The sequence below is a fragment of the Thamnophis sirtalis genome, unplaced genomic scaffold, assembly GCF_051295495.1.
Source record: "Thamnophis sirtalis isolate CommonGarterSnake01/CBP01778 unplaced genomic scaffold, rThaSir2_p1.2 scaffold_8, whole genome shotgun sequence".
NCBI lineage: Eukaryota > Metazoa > Chordata > Lepidosauria > Squamata > Natricidae > Thamnophis > Thamnophis sirtalis.
Window position 1 is genome coordinate 69,191,739 of NW_028261388.1, and position 16,447 is coordinate 69,208,185.

The 16,447-nt window shown below is 41.3% G+C and overlaps 1 protein-coding gene across 1 annotated transcript in view; it reads left to right on the plus strand.

Annotated features, from left to right (window-relative positions):
- The window catches only part of LOC106552653 (histidine--tRNA ligase, cytoplasmic), a 53,253-nt gene that overhangs the window by 33,261 nt on the left and 3,545 nt on the right, over positions 1 to 16,447 (plus strand). Inside the window, exons 9-12 of the mRNA XM_087721847.1 lie at positions 2,402 to 2,529; positions 2,609 to 2,851; positions 4,659 to 4,775; positions 13,143 to 13,289. Coding sequence (XP_087577973.1) covers positions 2,402 to 2,529; positions 2,609 to 2,851; positions 4,659 to 4,775; positions 13,143 to 13,289 — 635 coding nt within the window. The remainder of the gene's footprint in view (positions 1 to 2,401; positions 2,530 to 2,608; positions 2,852 to 4,658; positions 4,776 to 13,142; positions 13,290 to 16,447) is intronic.

Genomic DNA, 16,447 nt, shown 5'->3' on the forward strand with positions numbered 1-16,447 from the left:
AGAGAAAGTATGTCAAATTGGTGAGGAAATTTTATTATTAGAAAAAGAGACTACCCCCCCCCCAAAAAAAAATTCAGTTAAATTAAAATTGAAGATAGAAGACTGTAAGCAGTGAAATTAATCTATATTAAACAAATGTGGCACTGTGATTATGGCTAGACATCTCCACTTTGGTCTCATCTGTCCAAAGGGCAGTGTTCCAGAAGTCATGTGATTTGTTCAGATGCAACTTGGCAAACCTAATCTGCGCTGCCATGTTCTGTTTAGAGAAAAGAGGCAAACCTTCCAAACAAACAATACTTGTTCAATCTTTTTCTAATTGCACTGTCATGAACTTTGACCTTTAACTTAATACTTGTGCTAATATATATATGAGTTACTTACACACACACAACATGTATAAATGTGTGTGTGTGTGTGTGTGTGTGTGTACATACATACATACAAACAAACAAACATAAGAAACAGACATTGTGATCTCTGGAAGTGGAATATCTACGTGGAGGGTGATCCCATATATCCGGGGGGGGGGGGTATCCAAAACTGCCGCATCATCCTTTCCACAGGGTCAAGGAGACGCATAAACCAAATCAAACATTTGAGAATGAGATTGATGCGCCCAAAAGAAGCATTACCCAAAGAAGAGGCATCCTCAGTGATTTACCATATTAACTGCAGCAACTGTGCAAGTAACTATGTAGGGGTAACAGCTAAGTGGCTACCGACTAGAGTGCATGAACATGAAGTGACTGTCCAGCGCAAAGAACAGCGCTCTCAGATCTGGACACATATGAAAGAGCACAATCCCATGTTCAATTTTCAAGAGCCAGAAGTTATTACCCATGATGCAATAAAAGGAGGACACCTACTGAAAAAAGCCTCATTTTCCAACAATAACTCCATCAATAGGCATATCGACCTGCTACCCGCTTACTAGGCATTGAGGCACCAAGAAAGATCCTGCAGGATGAGCAGAGACCAACTTCTATCCCGGAGTAGAGATTGATGGCACACACATCCCTTTGGACATGCAAACCTGTCCTACAAAGACATAGCCAGCCCAGGTTGAATGCCAAGGAGCCCTTCAGAATTGTCTCAAGACGTAATAGATATGAACAACGAGGAACAAGTCGGGCCAGTTACAAGATCACAGGCAAAACAACAAATTAAGCTGGTTAATACATCAGATGTGGCTGTGAGGTGAAGAAGAGTGGGGAGGTGTGAGAGGAAGCCAGAGAGAATGCTGTTAAAGCAACATCAGACAGCTCAGCATTATTCCCTGAGGATGAGCAGCCCAAGCTGACATGCCTGATGTAAAAACAACAAAGCTAGTTACAGATGGGAGGCAGGTGGATGGGCCTATCAGCGTGCAATGGCCAAATTGATTAATAGTGTATAAAGGCAGATATCTCTTTAATGGTTTTTACACTTTGATGATGTTAGCAGTGGCTAACGAAAGCTAAGTGAGCAATATATTTTAAAGTTCCAGAGATCGCAATGTCTGTTTCTTCCTTGGGGTGAATTTGCTGGGACATCCACTTCTGGGAACATTGGCAACTGTCATGAATATTTTCCGCTTGTAAATAAACTTCCTTGCTTTAGAACAGTGTTTTTCAACCACTGTGCCGCGGCACACTAGTGTGCCGTGACATAGTGTAAGGTGTGCCGTGGGAAAAACACCCGCCGGGTGTTTTTGCCTCGGGACATCTCTGTGTCCCGAAAGTTGCTTTCGGGACACAGGGATGCCTCTATTAAGTCCCTGCGGCCCCGCGTTTACTTTAAAAATGCGGGGACCGCCGGGAGGTAGCGCACGCAGGGACGTCACTGACGTCCCATGCGTGCGCCCATAGCAACAATCGCGGAGGACTGGAGCAGCGAGGAGAACGTGCGCTGTCAACTTGGTAAGTGTTACCAGCGGCGCGTCTCCTTCAGTGTTCCGAGCACCGAAGTGGGGCAGTGTACACAGGCATACAGCCTTCAGTAATACACTGTATGGCTGAAGGCTGTATGTCTGTGGGGGAACTATACTGCACCTAATGTGGGGGAAATACAACCTATAGGCACAGAGTTAAAAAAATTTAACATTTTCTAATGGTGGTGTGCCTCGTGATTTTTTTCATGAAAAAAGTGTGCCTTTGCACAAAAAAGGTTGAAAAACACTGCTTTAGAATAATTGACTTTGAATTGTTTGGAAATAGCCTTATTACCCTTCCCAGATTGATGGGGAGCAACAACAGAGAATGTACTTTTTTTCACATGACTATACCAGTTTTAGAAGAAATGAAATTGCACTGCATGAGAAATAGAAGAAACAAAAGAGAGATGAATGAAAGGATAAAAGTTTAGTACTACTGCTGAATCCTTCATACAGGCATCAGTCCTACATGTCTTATTCCTACAGGTGGACTCAGTTTAATTGAACAATTGCTTCAAGATCCAAAGCTGTCACAAAATAAACTAGCTCGGGAAGGGCTTGAGGAAGTAAAACAGCTATTCAAATATTTGGATATTTTTGGCATTTCAGATCAGGTAAAATTCTATTATTTCTTCTTCTAATTACATTGAGCCGAGTCTGTTCTGTTAATGAGAGTTTTAAATTGTTTTACAGTTTTCCTTTGATCTAAGTCTGGCTCGTGGTTTGGATTACTACACTGGAGTAATATATGAGGCTATCCTTCTCAAGGAACCAAATGATCATGTAGAGGAGTCTGTTGGTGTTGGCAGTGTTGCTGGAGGTGGCCGTTATGATGGGCTAGTAGGGATGTTTGATCCCAAGGGTCGGAAAGTGCCTTGTGTTGGAGTCAGCATTGGCATTGAACGAGTCTTTTCCATTATGGAACAAAAAATGGAGGTAAAGATTGTTTACTTTTTTTTTACTTGAAAGCTTCTCTCTGATTAGATTAGATTTTCTAGAAGTGGATAAAATGCTTGAAGTCAACATATTCTAACCTCTGGTCAAGTATATCCCAGGTCAGATATCTGTTCTGATGATAGAACAAAAATGAAATGTTCAGTGTCAGGAAAATAAGATGCTTCCTTCTCAAAATTTTCTCCACATCTCCTCTAGTGTTTTTTCTCCGTGGGCTTCTGTGTTCTTTACCATTTATGAATTCTTTTGTCTCAGAAAACCAAGTCCAAATTCATGTTTTGTGTATTGAGTTCTGGATCTGATTTGCAGTCAGATTGTTTGTCCTTCATCATTACTAATTTGCATTCAGTGAAATTGATGTTCTGTAAATGACTATCCCCTCCAGGACAGCCACTTCTACAACAGTCATCATACCATGCCAGATGACCAAATGTGTAGTATCTGTCCAGATAGATAGATAGACAGACAGACAGACACACACACACACACACACACACACACACACACAGACAGACAGACAGACATAAAGGACTTATGCTGCCATCAATCCTATCTTGGCTGGCTCGGAACATAACATTAAAAATATAACAAAAACTCCTATTTTGTAAGATTATGTGAGTAGGCTGTATTAAGCAGACATTTCAGGGGAAAGGGTGTTTCATAAGGCAGGGGGTGCTAAAAAGAAAGTGTGCTTCTTAGTTCTTACCAAGACAAGATTTAAGGAAAGGGACCCACCCTGTGTGGCCTGGTGGAATGGGTAGATTTCCTCTGGAAAAGGCTGTCCCTCAGATAGCCTGGCCCCATAACATTACATAACATTAGGGCTTTAACCAACACATTGAATTGAACTGAATTGAAGAAAGAGACAATAACAGAGTATAAGAAGATAGGGAGGAAACAAGGAGGATAGGAACATTTTTTTTAATTCAGGCAGGAAATTGAGAGCTAAGAGCAAAGCACCTCCTAAAAAGTAATCTGAAAAGTCAACATTCTTTGTGGAGAAAAAGAATTCCTTCCCTTTGTTAAGCAGTCCCATCCCAGTAGCAAAACAAACATAATCATGAGAACAGAAGCTAACATTATAGTTCGTAAAATATGGTTTTTTAAAAAAAAATATTATAAACAGTTATACACATTGACAAAAACATATGCAGCACTTACAAATAACATCAGAACTACATGTTCCTTCTTACAGCAGATATCCATCAGTGCATCTATACAAACACTATTTCCCTCTCAATATATTCTAATTTTACACTTATAGTCCTATTATTTCTTATTCTTTTGCTTATCAGTCTATGTTTGGTTATTTGTATCAGACAGTCTTTGCTGTTCTTCTACTACTATATAACTTTTCCTACTTTTGTAAATCCTACTTTTCTGTTATTCTTTCTATTATCACATGTAAACATACCAGTCTGGAATGGTATAGGACCATGAGGGCAAACCTATGCATATGTGCCAGAAGTGGCACGCAGAGCCATCACCCATTACTTTTCCAGGTTCCGGCACACTGGCCAGCTGGTCTTCACACGCACGGGAGTGCCGGAAACCAGAAGAGCAGCCGCCCAGTGCACATGCACATGCCAGGAAGATGATCTTCTGGTTTCTGGCATGCATGTGCACTGGCGGCTGGGAGACAAGCCAGGTTTGTATGGTTCTTTGGAACATCAATAGGATGGGAGCCATCATAGTAATTTATTAAACCTGAGTTGCATGTATGAATTGCAGTAATATTCTTACTGTATTTCTATAAATCTCTCTCTCCTCAACATTTTTTCTCCATCAGGCTTCTGAAGAGAAAATCCGAACAACAGAGACCCAGGTGCTTGTAGCATCTGCTCAAAAGAAACTTCTTGAAGAAAGACTAAAGCTTGTGTCCGAGCTGTGGGATTCAGGAATTAAGGTGCATCTTAATCATATCTAGGTCAAGCCAATAATTGCAATTCTAGACTAAACCTGAGTTTGGTCACAAAGAATTCTAAGCCTGCCTGATGCAATATAGCTCTTCAATAATATAGATCTATTTAAAACTTGATAATTTAGCTCAATTAACAGTGTCAGCTTGATCATCTTATAATGCAACAGGTATTTAGCTTCTCAGCTAATACTACAGGTAGTCTTTGAGATACAACAGGACACTTAATGAACATTCAAAGTTACAGCAGACACTCCAAAATTACACATGACCCTGTTTCAAAGTTACAAGGGCTGCAGTGCCCCTGTGGTCATTCACCCTTACAACTGACCACAGGGATGCTGCAGTGCCCCTCCACTTCCCCCCCCCCCCGCATTCCACCTCGCCAGGACCCTATAGCATATGCCCATATGCCCATCACCCATCACATTCACTTTTTGAAGCTCTCTGGACCTCATGTTGGGGAACACAAGCAGAGGCCGTGTGTCCCTGAGCTGTGCAGAGACAACCCCAAGGCAGCTGCCATTGTGTCACACCTGCTCATAGGCAGGGAGAAAGTGGCAGCTGCCAGACAAACTCATTCATTTTACTGCTTTAACAGGGTCTGCACCTTACTGCAGAAGCTTCTGAACACTGTAGAAAGCTTCTGCGGTGCTGTGCAGACCTCATTAAGGCAACAAAGTGAAAGTTTGTCCCTTGTCCCAGAACTTCCCATGTGGCTACACAAAGAAACAATCCATTCCAGTGCTCTGGAAGGCCTCAAAGGTCTTCAAAAGGTAAGTGAGGAGGAGGGTGTTTTCAGTGGTGTGTTCTGGGCAGTACGCCCTGGTATGGGCGTACCGGTGGCAGCTGGGAGCAGCAGCCACCGCACAAGAACAGTGTTTTAGAGGTCCCACCCACCCGCCCTATTCCTTAACAGTATTTAAGCCAACTGGGCCATATGCGCACAGCGCCTGTACGACCTCTACCGAGCAGCTGGAGCATCGCAGGTGGTGAGTGCGCAGCGCGCATGGCCAAGGTGGACGCCCGGCCCCACGCAGTGTACCGGTTGTGACGGGATCCAAAACCCACCACTGGGGTCTTTGGCCTGAGGGGAATTAGGCCACAAGTCTCGGGACCCAATGAGAGTGGGAAAAGGGCTGTTGGGACCCATTGTTGTGTATGGGAAATAGAGCACATAGCATCTCAGGCAGTGTGGGACACCTTGATTGTCAGGACAGATGGGCCTGTGTCTGTGCTAGGTCTCCAAGGATCATCTCCACCCAGGAGGCATCCCACATTCCATTTAATAACCCAGGCATTCATTTAATGATTCATTGGGGAGAACAGGGATGGGGGGGTCATTAGGTGAGATGCTTCACCTAATGATCATCACAACTTGTAATAGTACCGTAATAGGCTCCATTAGAGTCGTATCTCAAGGGCTACCTGTGTGAGGATAACCATAAAATAGCATACATCTGTTATTTGATTGTTTGAAGTTTAGTTGGTTTAGTTGGTCAGTAGAGAATACATTCACCTACCCTAGGGAGAAGGTTTCTAAAACATTCAGACCTAAAAACATTCCAGCTCAGAATAAATGTTTCAATTGATCTTTCATTTCTCCAAGCCCAAACCCCCTGACCAGTCCACCAGTAACCAATATACTGCGTGAAGTTGTTTTAATCTCTGAGGTGCAAAGAATAACAGTTCACCCTCAGGGCATGATGGCTTTGAGAAACTGGCTGGGAGGGACCTCACTCTTGTCTCTGAAGATGCCCCCCCTTTTCTGTCTTTGAAGATGCTCCCCTCTTGAAATTCCCAAGTGGTTGTAGCAAAAGCAAGCTAAAATGCCAGCAAGCCTCCTCCCCTACCCTCACACACTTTCAACATAATGGCAGGACATGCAGGTGGATCTGACATGCTTCCCCACACCCTCACCCCCGAACAGCGATGTTAGTCCTAGAGAACAGAACAAAACAAACATGGAGAGACAAAATAAAAAACGAAAGGCATGCTATTTGGATTTGTCCAGGCACTGATTGTGGAAGTGTTTAATAAGTCTAGCGGCCCTAACAAGGCAATGGTCAACCTATTCATTCTAAACTGTTGGGAAAACCTTCATGCTGCCAAATACTGAAGGGTTCCCCTATGTCTAGGGGAGTCTTAAGAGTTCTATGATTTCAAAGTGCTGCTCCCCATCTACCATTAAAGGTTCTGGGGTTGGTGGAAGTTCAGGTCTAAGGGGAGAAGTAATCTCACGCTTCAATAAACTACAATGAAACGTGGTGAGCCGGTCAAAGCGACTTGGGCAAATCTAATTCCACAGTCACAGGTTTAATAATGCACTTAATTTGGAAGGGCAAAATTAGGTGCCAGCTTTTTTGATGGTTTTAGAGATTGCAGGAAATGGATGGAAAGATAGACACGGTTGCCAATCTTAAAACGGTGTGGGTTTTGCACACTTCTTGTCGGCCCAAATGAAGCAACTTGCCACATAGCTCTCCAATGTCTTTTTTCAGAGATGGTCACCAAAACTGTCTTGATTAGCTGTAGAGTTTTTACGAAGCCAAATTGTGCAATAGACTTGGAATCATGACTTTTCCCAAGAACCTACAGCCTACAGCCTCTGGCTTTCCAGTACATGTAATTTAGATATATTGGACTGAACACACATTTCCATGGCTTCAAACCATTTGTCGTGCATCACCTCGTTGTCAACTTGTCAGTTTTCTTTCCCCTATGCCTGGGTGGTCACTTGGGCCGCCAATTGCTTGGATTGAAGTACAGGTTTGACTACTACTGTTTTATGCAATTATATTGAGGCATTTGGGACAAAGCATCAGCCAGGAAGTTCTTTTCTTCTGTGAGGTAGCACAGTGTGAAGTTGAAGTGGTTAAAGTATTACGCCTATTGCATTCGTCTAGGAGACAGCCTCCAAGGTTTTTTTTTGTGTCTCTAGGTTCTTGTTGTCAGGCCAAACTTTGAAAGGCACTTTGCTTCCCTCAAGGAAGTGCCTCCAGGTTAGGAGTACCCAATGTACTGCAGATGCCTCCTTTTCCCATACCGCCCACCTCTGCTTGGTTGCCGAGAATTTCCTGGAAGTGTAAATGCAAGGCTGCATCTGGCCAGCCTTGTTCTCCTGTAGCAGCATAGCTTCCACAGCCATGTCACTAGCATCAGCCTGGATGACAAAGGGAGTGTTTGGGTCAGAGTGTTTCAGGACTGGTTCAGCTGCAAATAGACATTTGAGTTTCTCAAATGCTGGTTGGCATTCCAAAATCCATCCAGGAGGCTAGCTAGGTTTAGGTTTATCCTCCCCTTTTGTCTTAAGTTTGTGATAGGGAGTGCAATCTGTGCAAAAGACGGGATAAATTGGCAGTAAAAATTAGCGAAGTGTAGGAAGCTTTGTAGCTGCTTCTTGGTTCAGGGTGGAGCCCAGTCTAGTACTGCTTGGACCTTTTGGAGGTCCAGGTCAATGCCTTTATGTGAGATGTGATAGCCCAAGTAGTCTATTTTGCTTTGATGAAACTCACATTTGGAGAATGTCTATGGAGATTCTCAGTCATCCAGGTCATGGTTGTCCCAAAGGTGCTTTTTTTTTTCCTTGAAAAAAAGCACCTTTGAGTTACATTTGGAGAATTTGGCATATAGGTTGGCAGCCTGCAGTTTTTTGAGTACATCCTTTACTAATTTCACATGCTCAGTCTTTGTTTTGGTGTAGATTAAAATGTCATTCAGGTACACCAGTACTCCTTTATACATGTGCTCATGTAAAACCTAGTTTATCGATTGCATGAACATTGTCAAGGACAATGGGAGGACTTTGAATTGGAAGCATCCCAACAGGCAATTGAATGCAGTCTTCTACTCATCCTCCTCCCTAATTCCCATGCAGTAGTAAGGGGTTGGAGAAACCCCCGCTGTGGTGTCTAACGCTGAAGCTCGCCCTCCATCCTCCTCCTTGGGTTCACTGGGCCTTGCTGGCAGCAGTCTTGGCATGTGCTTTGTGTGACTTCAGGGTTTGGAAGGCATTCATCATGAACTGCATGGCTTGCCTCATTATTAGGCCTGCTTAATCGAGCTCTTCCAGCTCTAATTGCCTTTTTTGCCACTGGCCGCCTCGTCTGCCTCAGGTGATGGTCACCTCTTCGGTTCTTCCTTCTTTCTGACTCCAGGGATCACCTGGATCTTGATGAGTCTTCCAGATTCTGACTCCATCTGCTGGAAGAGGTCCAGCCTGGGGGGAGTCTGGATGACGTTTCCTTCCAGCACTAGAGTTTCCTCCTGTTTGCTGCCTTGGTCTGACATCATGTGCACAGTCCCCACGGTAGGACAGTGTGCCGCTCCTGATTGACTGAGTTTTCAGCTAGCCCTCAGGAAAACAAGACTCTTAATCCATTAAGTTGACTCAATAGGAACTTTGAGAGAAAAGTGATTGCAGGAGAACAAGGCGAAATCTGAAAAAGTCCATGCAATGCAAACAGCATTGTTTTGTTTCCCCAAGCCCAACCCACCTGACCAGTCCACTAGTAACCAATATACTGCTGTGAAATTGTTTTGTGAATCTCTGAGATGCGAAGAGACAAATGTTCATATTCATGGCATGACGGCCTTGAGAAACTGGCTGGGAGCTCACTCTTGTCTCCAAAGACACTCTGCCTTTCTATCTTTGAAGATGCTCCCCCTCTCTAAATTCTCAAGCAGTTACAGGAAAAGCAAAAAGCTAAAATTCCAGCAAGCCTTCTCCCCCCACTTCCAACAGAGTGGTTGGGCATGCAGATGGATTTGACAGGGTTTGAGATCTGTATAGCCAATAGACAGCTAGTATCGATTTAATCTTTGTTACTATTCGTAAAACCTATTTCATGGGAAGAGGCAGTGGTGTCCATGATGGAGATAAAAGAGGTCAGAGTAATATAAGTAACATCCTGTAACTATAAAACCCTGAACCTCTTCTGTATGACTAAAGTAGCAAGAACCTACAGTTACTTCTGGGAAGAGGGGTAAAATTTGAAGAAAAATTACACCGGAGCTATTTGGGAAATTAAAAAACGGCAACCAACACTACTCTTTTTCTCTTTTTATATAAATTCTTTACTGTGGCAATGTTTGAATTCATGAGTTATAATGGAATGTTGCCCCCATGTGCTCGGTCTTGTATTGTGTATACTTTTGTAGGCAAGTTGACAAATGCACAAATGTGTCATACTATGAAATTCTCAGGCTTTGAAGCTGAAGTCAATCCCTTGCTGTTGCTTCTTTATTGGGCTAAAAAAAATGTTTATCTGTTCATATACATTACGTTGCAAAAAAGTACGATTGACTATTGCTTCTGTTTTCACTATTTAAAAAATTACTATTTAAAGTTTGTCTAAAAATTTCAATCCTTTAACAAATTCTACTGAAATGGGCAGTCTGTAGAATAAAACTTTGACAGAGCCTAGTAATTTTTATTAACTTTGTGACCTAAGGGCTTGTTTCAAGTTCCAAAGGTTTCCTATGATAGACCATAATGGATTATGTGAAATAGAAACAAATCTAATAACAGTATTGTGGTCATTAACCAGCAGAATGAAATAAAAACATTCTATTGGAAAATTGCATGTTTAAGAGATTGCAGTGGAACATTCAGAGTGGGGCTGATTTCTTTGTCTTGTCACTTTGGAACAAAATGTCTATTTTGTGCATACTATTTTTGTTTTTCTATGAAACTGACATATAGTAGCTAACCTCTCATACAAACTGAGCATTTCAAGTGCTTCAGTGTTACTTATAGATTACACATTAAGCAAAGTCTTTGATTTGCCACATATATTATGGATTTATTTAATTGGATCAAGCTTTTTTGGATATTACAGATTATTCAAAATCAAATTCTTGTTTACTGATTGAGCCTAACATTATTTAATTAAATATCCTTTGCAAACCATCAAATAAAATAATAGAGGAATCCAAAAAATTGTACCCTATGAGGATAGCTGCTGTCGATATCATATGCCTAACATTTAATTGGTATAAAATTTGCCACTGCAATTTAGCAATTTGGGAACAATCTCTGTATTTTAGAATTTGAGAAAAAAGCCTGTCAAAGTAAAAGAAACAGCTCCATAACTGCCTGGTTTGGCTCTGCAACCAAACAAGACAAACATAGACTTTAACGGATAATTAGAACTGCCGAAAAAACAACTGCTACCAATCTGCCTTCCATGGAGGACCTATATACTCCACGAATGAAAAAGAGGGCTGTGAAAATATCTACAGACCCCTCACATCCTAGACATAAATTGTTTCAACTTCTACCCACAAAGCAATGCTATAGAGCACTGCACACCAGAACAACTAGACACAAGGACAGATTTTCCCGAATGCCATCACTCTGCTTAACAGGGACGTGCACTCACTAAAGGCAGGGGAGGCGGGGCCTCACCAGTTTCTTGAAGAAAAAGAAAGAATTTTAAAGATTTTTAAAAAAAAATAATTAAAGCCAAGCTAGTTGCTACCAGAGTCCAACTCACAGTGACTTGGAGTCTGCTTATTGCTAACTGTAGGGGGAGGCCAGAGAACTATGGGCCTCCTTTGCATAAGGAATTTTTCGCCTTTTAACAGTTACGCAAGGGTTAAAAAGCAAAAAAATTAGTATGCAAATGAGGCCCATAGTTCTCTGGCCTCCTCCGGCAGAGGGCATGTGGTGACTCTAGGAGCAACTATCCTAGCCTGCCTGGCCCTGGAGCCTGGCTAGACCAAATCTGGAATTTTGGCGCAGCTGGAAGGTATGTGGGTCAGAGGGACGGGGCAGGGGGGAGGAATTCAATTTATTTGTAATGTAATTGTAATTTGTTTTTATTGTGTGTGTGTGTGTGTTTTATTTTTTAAAGTGCCTTCTGGGCCGAGTGAAGCAACAACCTTCGGACAGGAAAGCATACAGCTTGTTAGAGAAGTAGATTTTAAGGGGGGTTTGAAACAATAGCAATCTTACAAGCTCAAAGTTGGCACATTAATACAGAGTTTCTGTACAGGCTCCAAGCCATCTTGTTTCATTTCCATATTCAACATAATCAGCTAGGAAAAGTTGTTAGATCAAATCAGAGAAAAGAACAGACTTTCTGTGGTCTGAATGGATTTGTACTTGAAACTCTTGTTAATAAAGGATCGTGATGTGCATTTTGAAGGCAAAATTGCTTCAGATCAGCTGCAGCTTGGGGAAAGCCAGGGCTTGTGAGTTTGCCAACCGTGCGGGTGTGTGTGTGTGTGTCACGTCGGGGCAGCGCCAAACGCAGAGTCTGACCCTCCGACAACCTAGCTGGAAAAGGATGGGGGGGACGGAAAAACAAGAGGCGGTTTGAGCCCAATCTAATGGGTTGTGGGGACGAGGAGGAGTCGCCTGTTCCTTTAATTTGCTCTGTTTCCTCCCTGCTCCATAATTGGCAAACCGCATCTTCACAAGCCAGGACCACATGGTTCTCTCGAGAGAGAGTTAGAGAGGGAGAGAGAGGAGGGCGCCTTTGGAAAGGGGGCTGCTGACGCAGAAATCCTCCCTCCCATCTCTCAGGTCTCTTTCCCCACCCCATCCCTCTGCTCCCCCCAAAATCCACCCTCTGCCTTGCCAAGCCGCCGTGATGTCCTCAGAGAAAACAGGTGAAGAAGCGCCCTGGAGGCATGGGGGGGGGGGCGGAGTGGGAAAAACGTGGGGGAGGGAATCGCGTGTGCGTGCATGTGCCACGGAAGACCCCCATCTCCACCCACCCTCTCCAAGCAAAATGGATAAGGCCCGACCAAGTGGGGAGGAGCGAGGGGTGTTTTGGCCAGATCTGGAGCAGGAAAGTTTTTATGTGGTGCAAGGGGCAAAGTTGCAGTCTTTGGGAAGGTGGTGGGGTGGGGTGAGGGAGGGAAAGAAGAGCCGCGGTTTTTTTTTTTTCTCTTTCTCTCCGCCTCACCGGCCATGAAGCTCACTGCACGTCACTGCTGCTTAACAACTAATTTCCACAATAGTAAATACATTACTAAGAATGTATTACTATTATTCTTCTCTTCCTTCCTAGTATCTATCTCTCCCCACTTATGACTATAACTATATTGTTTGTATCATTCAATTCATATTGTTTTTATTTGTTTCTTAGTACGATTTGACTATCACTAAGTGTTGCATCTTTTTATTCTTGATGAATGTATTTTATTCTCCTTATGTACACTGAGAGCATATGCACCAAAGACAAATTCCTTGTGTGTCCAATCACATTTGGCGAATAAAGAATTCTATTCTAATGCACTGAGAAAACTGCAATGAAGAACAGAATTTTTAGAACCAGAATACTGAGAGGTAGTTTCCATCATGGTGTACTAACTTTTTCTTTTCTTTTTTCTACATTTTTCCAGGCAGAGATACTTTATAAGAAAAATCCCAAACTACTAAACCAGTTGCAGTACTGCGAGGAAACGGGAATTCCACTTGTTGCTATATTGGGAGAACAAGAGTTAAAAGATGGAGTTGTCAAATTGCGTGATGTGGTTACTAGAGAAGAGGTATGCCTGCCATTTATTGTAGGGTTGTATCTACATATCAGAATAAATACTCAACTAAAAGCAGGAATAATTATATTCTTTGTGATCTGTAAGCTTATTTTTCTTCTTGCAGATATTTCATTATCAAAATGGTTACCATCCTCTGTGATTTGTCCTGATTATCTTAATGGGTTGTTACAGCTAGTTAATACCCATTTCTGATTGACCTTCCTGGCTCAGTTCATTGCATTATCTGGGTTGATTGTTGTGGTTCCTCTTATTTAACTGTTGATTGCTGAGTATGTTATAAGATTTACTCCAATCCAGCGGTCACCAACCAGTGGTCTGCGAGAAAATTTTGGTGGTCCACAATGCACCCAGGTGTAGGAGCTGCTCCAGGATGGCAAGTGGGCCAGTCCTGTGACTAGAGCTCTTGAATATGGGACCGGACAGGCAGTTTGTGGCGGGGCTGGAAATCTCTGATGTAGAGGGCGGTAAGTGCAACATGAAACTTTGCAGGTGGTGCAACCTGTAAGGAGTAGCGCAGCCCTCACCAGCCGGAATGAGATAATGGTGCTGTTGCAGCAAGGAGCGGTGGCGGCAGAAGTGGGCCAAAGCAAAAGGTGTCAGCAACTTTTTTTAAAGACTTTATTTTTTATTTTTGAATAAACACAGACAAAACAGACAAAAAAAAACATAAAGCCATCTTCCATTACAAATTGTAGAAAGTGTGTCGATTGGTTACAAAAACTTCCATGCATCCCTTCCCCAGTCATCACCTACAATTCATATCGAAACATATATTTTAAATCAAATATATTTATATATATTACTATCATCATACCTCAACCTTCATTTGACTATAATTGTTTTTATGTCCTTTTATATAAAATATTCCAGATTTAAAGCAAAACCACATAATGGCATTCCATTAGCTCTTCCCAATATCATCCAGTAACATTACATCTTTATAACATGTTGTAAATAAAAATTGGTTATATTTAATAACAGAGTTTCTAAACCTCCTTTCGTAATCACCATTTGCAATTTATATCAAATTTCCTCTTATCAAACCAATACATATATATGCATTATTATCATTATCAATCAATTATTTAACTGTATCCATTATCACTTCATTTTATACATAATGCTCTAAATTTAACTAAATTTGACTTTTTTATTATAAGCTTGCTTTCATTACATCAACCTGCGTCTTTCCAGTAATAGTGCAGTCTTATGTCTCTTGCCATTTGTGGCATTAGTATTCTGGTTATTTCCTTAGTAAGTTTTGTATGGACTTCTCTTCGCAATTTATTGCTTATTGCATATCTTGTATGAGCTCAAAACCCTCCATCTGTTTCTTCGATCAGCTTATCTTTGGTTATCACTAGTGCTTCTGACAAGATTTCTCTCCTTAGTTCCATCAATTCTTCTCTCTTTCTTCTTCTATACTTTGAAATCTGGGGTAGAGCTCCAGTCCATCTATCTCCCGTTTCCATATACCACTCTTTACATTTCCAACCACGCTCAGTTACTGTCAGTATCAACAATTTTTTTGTCTCTTTGTTTATTTTTTCCTTCAGTTTTTAGAACTCTGACCTCCACTTTCTTCATTTGATGAACCCCCTCAATTTTTCCATCAAATTTTACTGTTCTACGATCTATGTTCTCCAATCTCTTCTCAATTTTCTCTGTTACTTCTAATAATTTTTGAATTTCAGACATAACCTGCAGCAAAAAGATTTCTTTTTCATGTTGCGCCATTCTTCCAACTTGTAAACACTGCCACTCTGGCATTTAAAACTTTTTATTAAATTTAAAGCAAGTTCATTTATAATCTTTCAAGACAAGGTTTTGTTTTCACTCCACTCCAGCTGCCAATAAAGGTCCCGAGGAGCACCTGTATAAACAACCCATGCTCTTCTCACTATCACTCTCTGTAAACAAGCTGAATAACCTTGAAATGCAAAGTCAAATGATCAAAGAGAAAAAAGAAAAGACAATATTTCCAAGCCTCCAGCCTCCAAGTGGCAGTGTTACTTCCTTTCCTTCTATTATTACAGCCCTCTTTGTATTCCTTTAATAACTTCTTTATATTCCAGGCTTAAAGAAAACAAAATTCTTAAATGGAGCAAAAAAACCAACAACTATCCAATCCAGCATTATAAAAATAAGGAAAAAGATTTTAATTCATAGGTATAAAAAAAATATAAAAAGTAGACAAAGAAAAACTAATCCGTTCAATTTAAAGAATAGGAAACATTTGCGAAAGTTCCATCTGTAAAAGAAAATTTTAAAAAAGGATAATACAGTCTAGTGTAGCTTAATTTCACCACTTGTTCTCTTCTGTTTTCAAATTTAATTTAGCTTTAATTTTTTGGGGTGGTAGTCTCTTTTATAATAATACGATTTCCTTACCAGATGGGCACACTTTCTCTTTCCGTTTTCCTCCCGTACCGGAGCTGTCCCAACTTCAGCAGCTTCAATGGCTACGCTTCTGTCGTCGGCTAAAAGAGATTCTTCTGGATCAATCAGGGACTTTGCGGTATCCCTGAGATCAGCAGGACATAGTCTTCCCTGTCACCGTCTCTTTGGGACGGTTTAGGTCCAAAAGGACTGTCCAGCAGCAAAGTATCAATTGCGATCTTGGAGCTCCAAAATCACACGTTGTGTCGTCGCAACGTCAGCTCCTCCTTCCAAGCAAAAATTAGATTTTTGTAAGCAGTCATAGCTCAAAAATTCCATTACTGAATCACCTGTTAAAATAACAAACAAAAAAAATAAGATGGCTTAGAACACATTATCTCCATTTTTCTAATCTATTCCAATGTTAGCTTTTAAAAAAGGTCTTATTTCTTATTCTAACATTATAGACATTTACATTGCATCCAGATTAATTTACAAGCTGTTTGGGTTTAAATTTTTCAATTAAAAAAAGAGCAATCCTTAATATAAAAGATCCAGTAGGCAGGCAGGATAGTATCATAGTACTGGGCAGAGAAGCAGTAGATGGTATAGAGACTGGCTAGGCAAATGGGCACTAGACAAAGTAAATTAGAACAAAGCAAGAAAGGGGAAAGGATGATGAATTTTTAAAAAGTTTTAAAAGGGTTATTCTGGTAAATATTCTGAAAAACATCCTTTATTATCCAGGATGCAATTCATCTGCCCTTTTA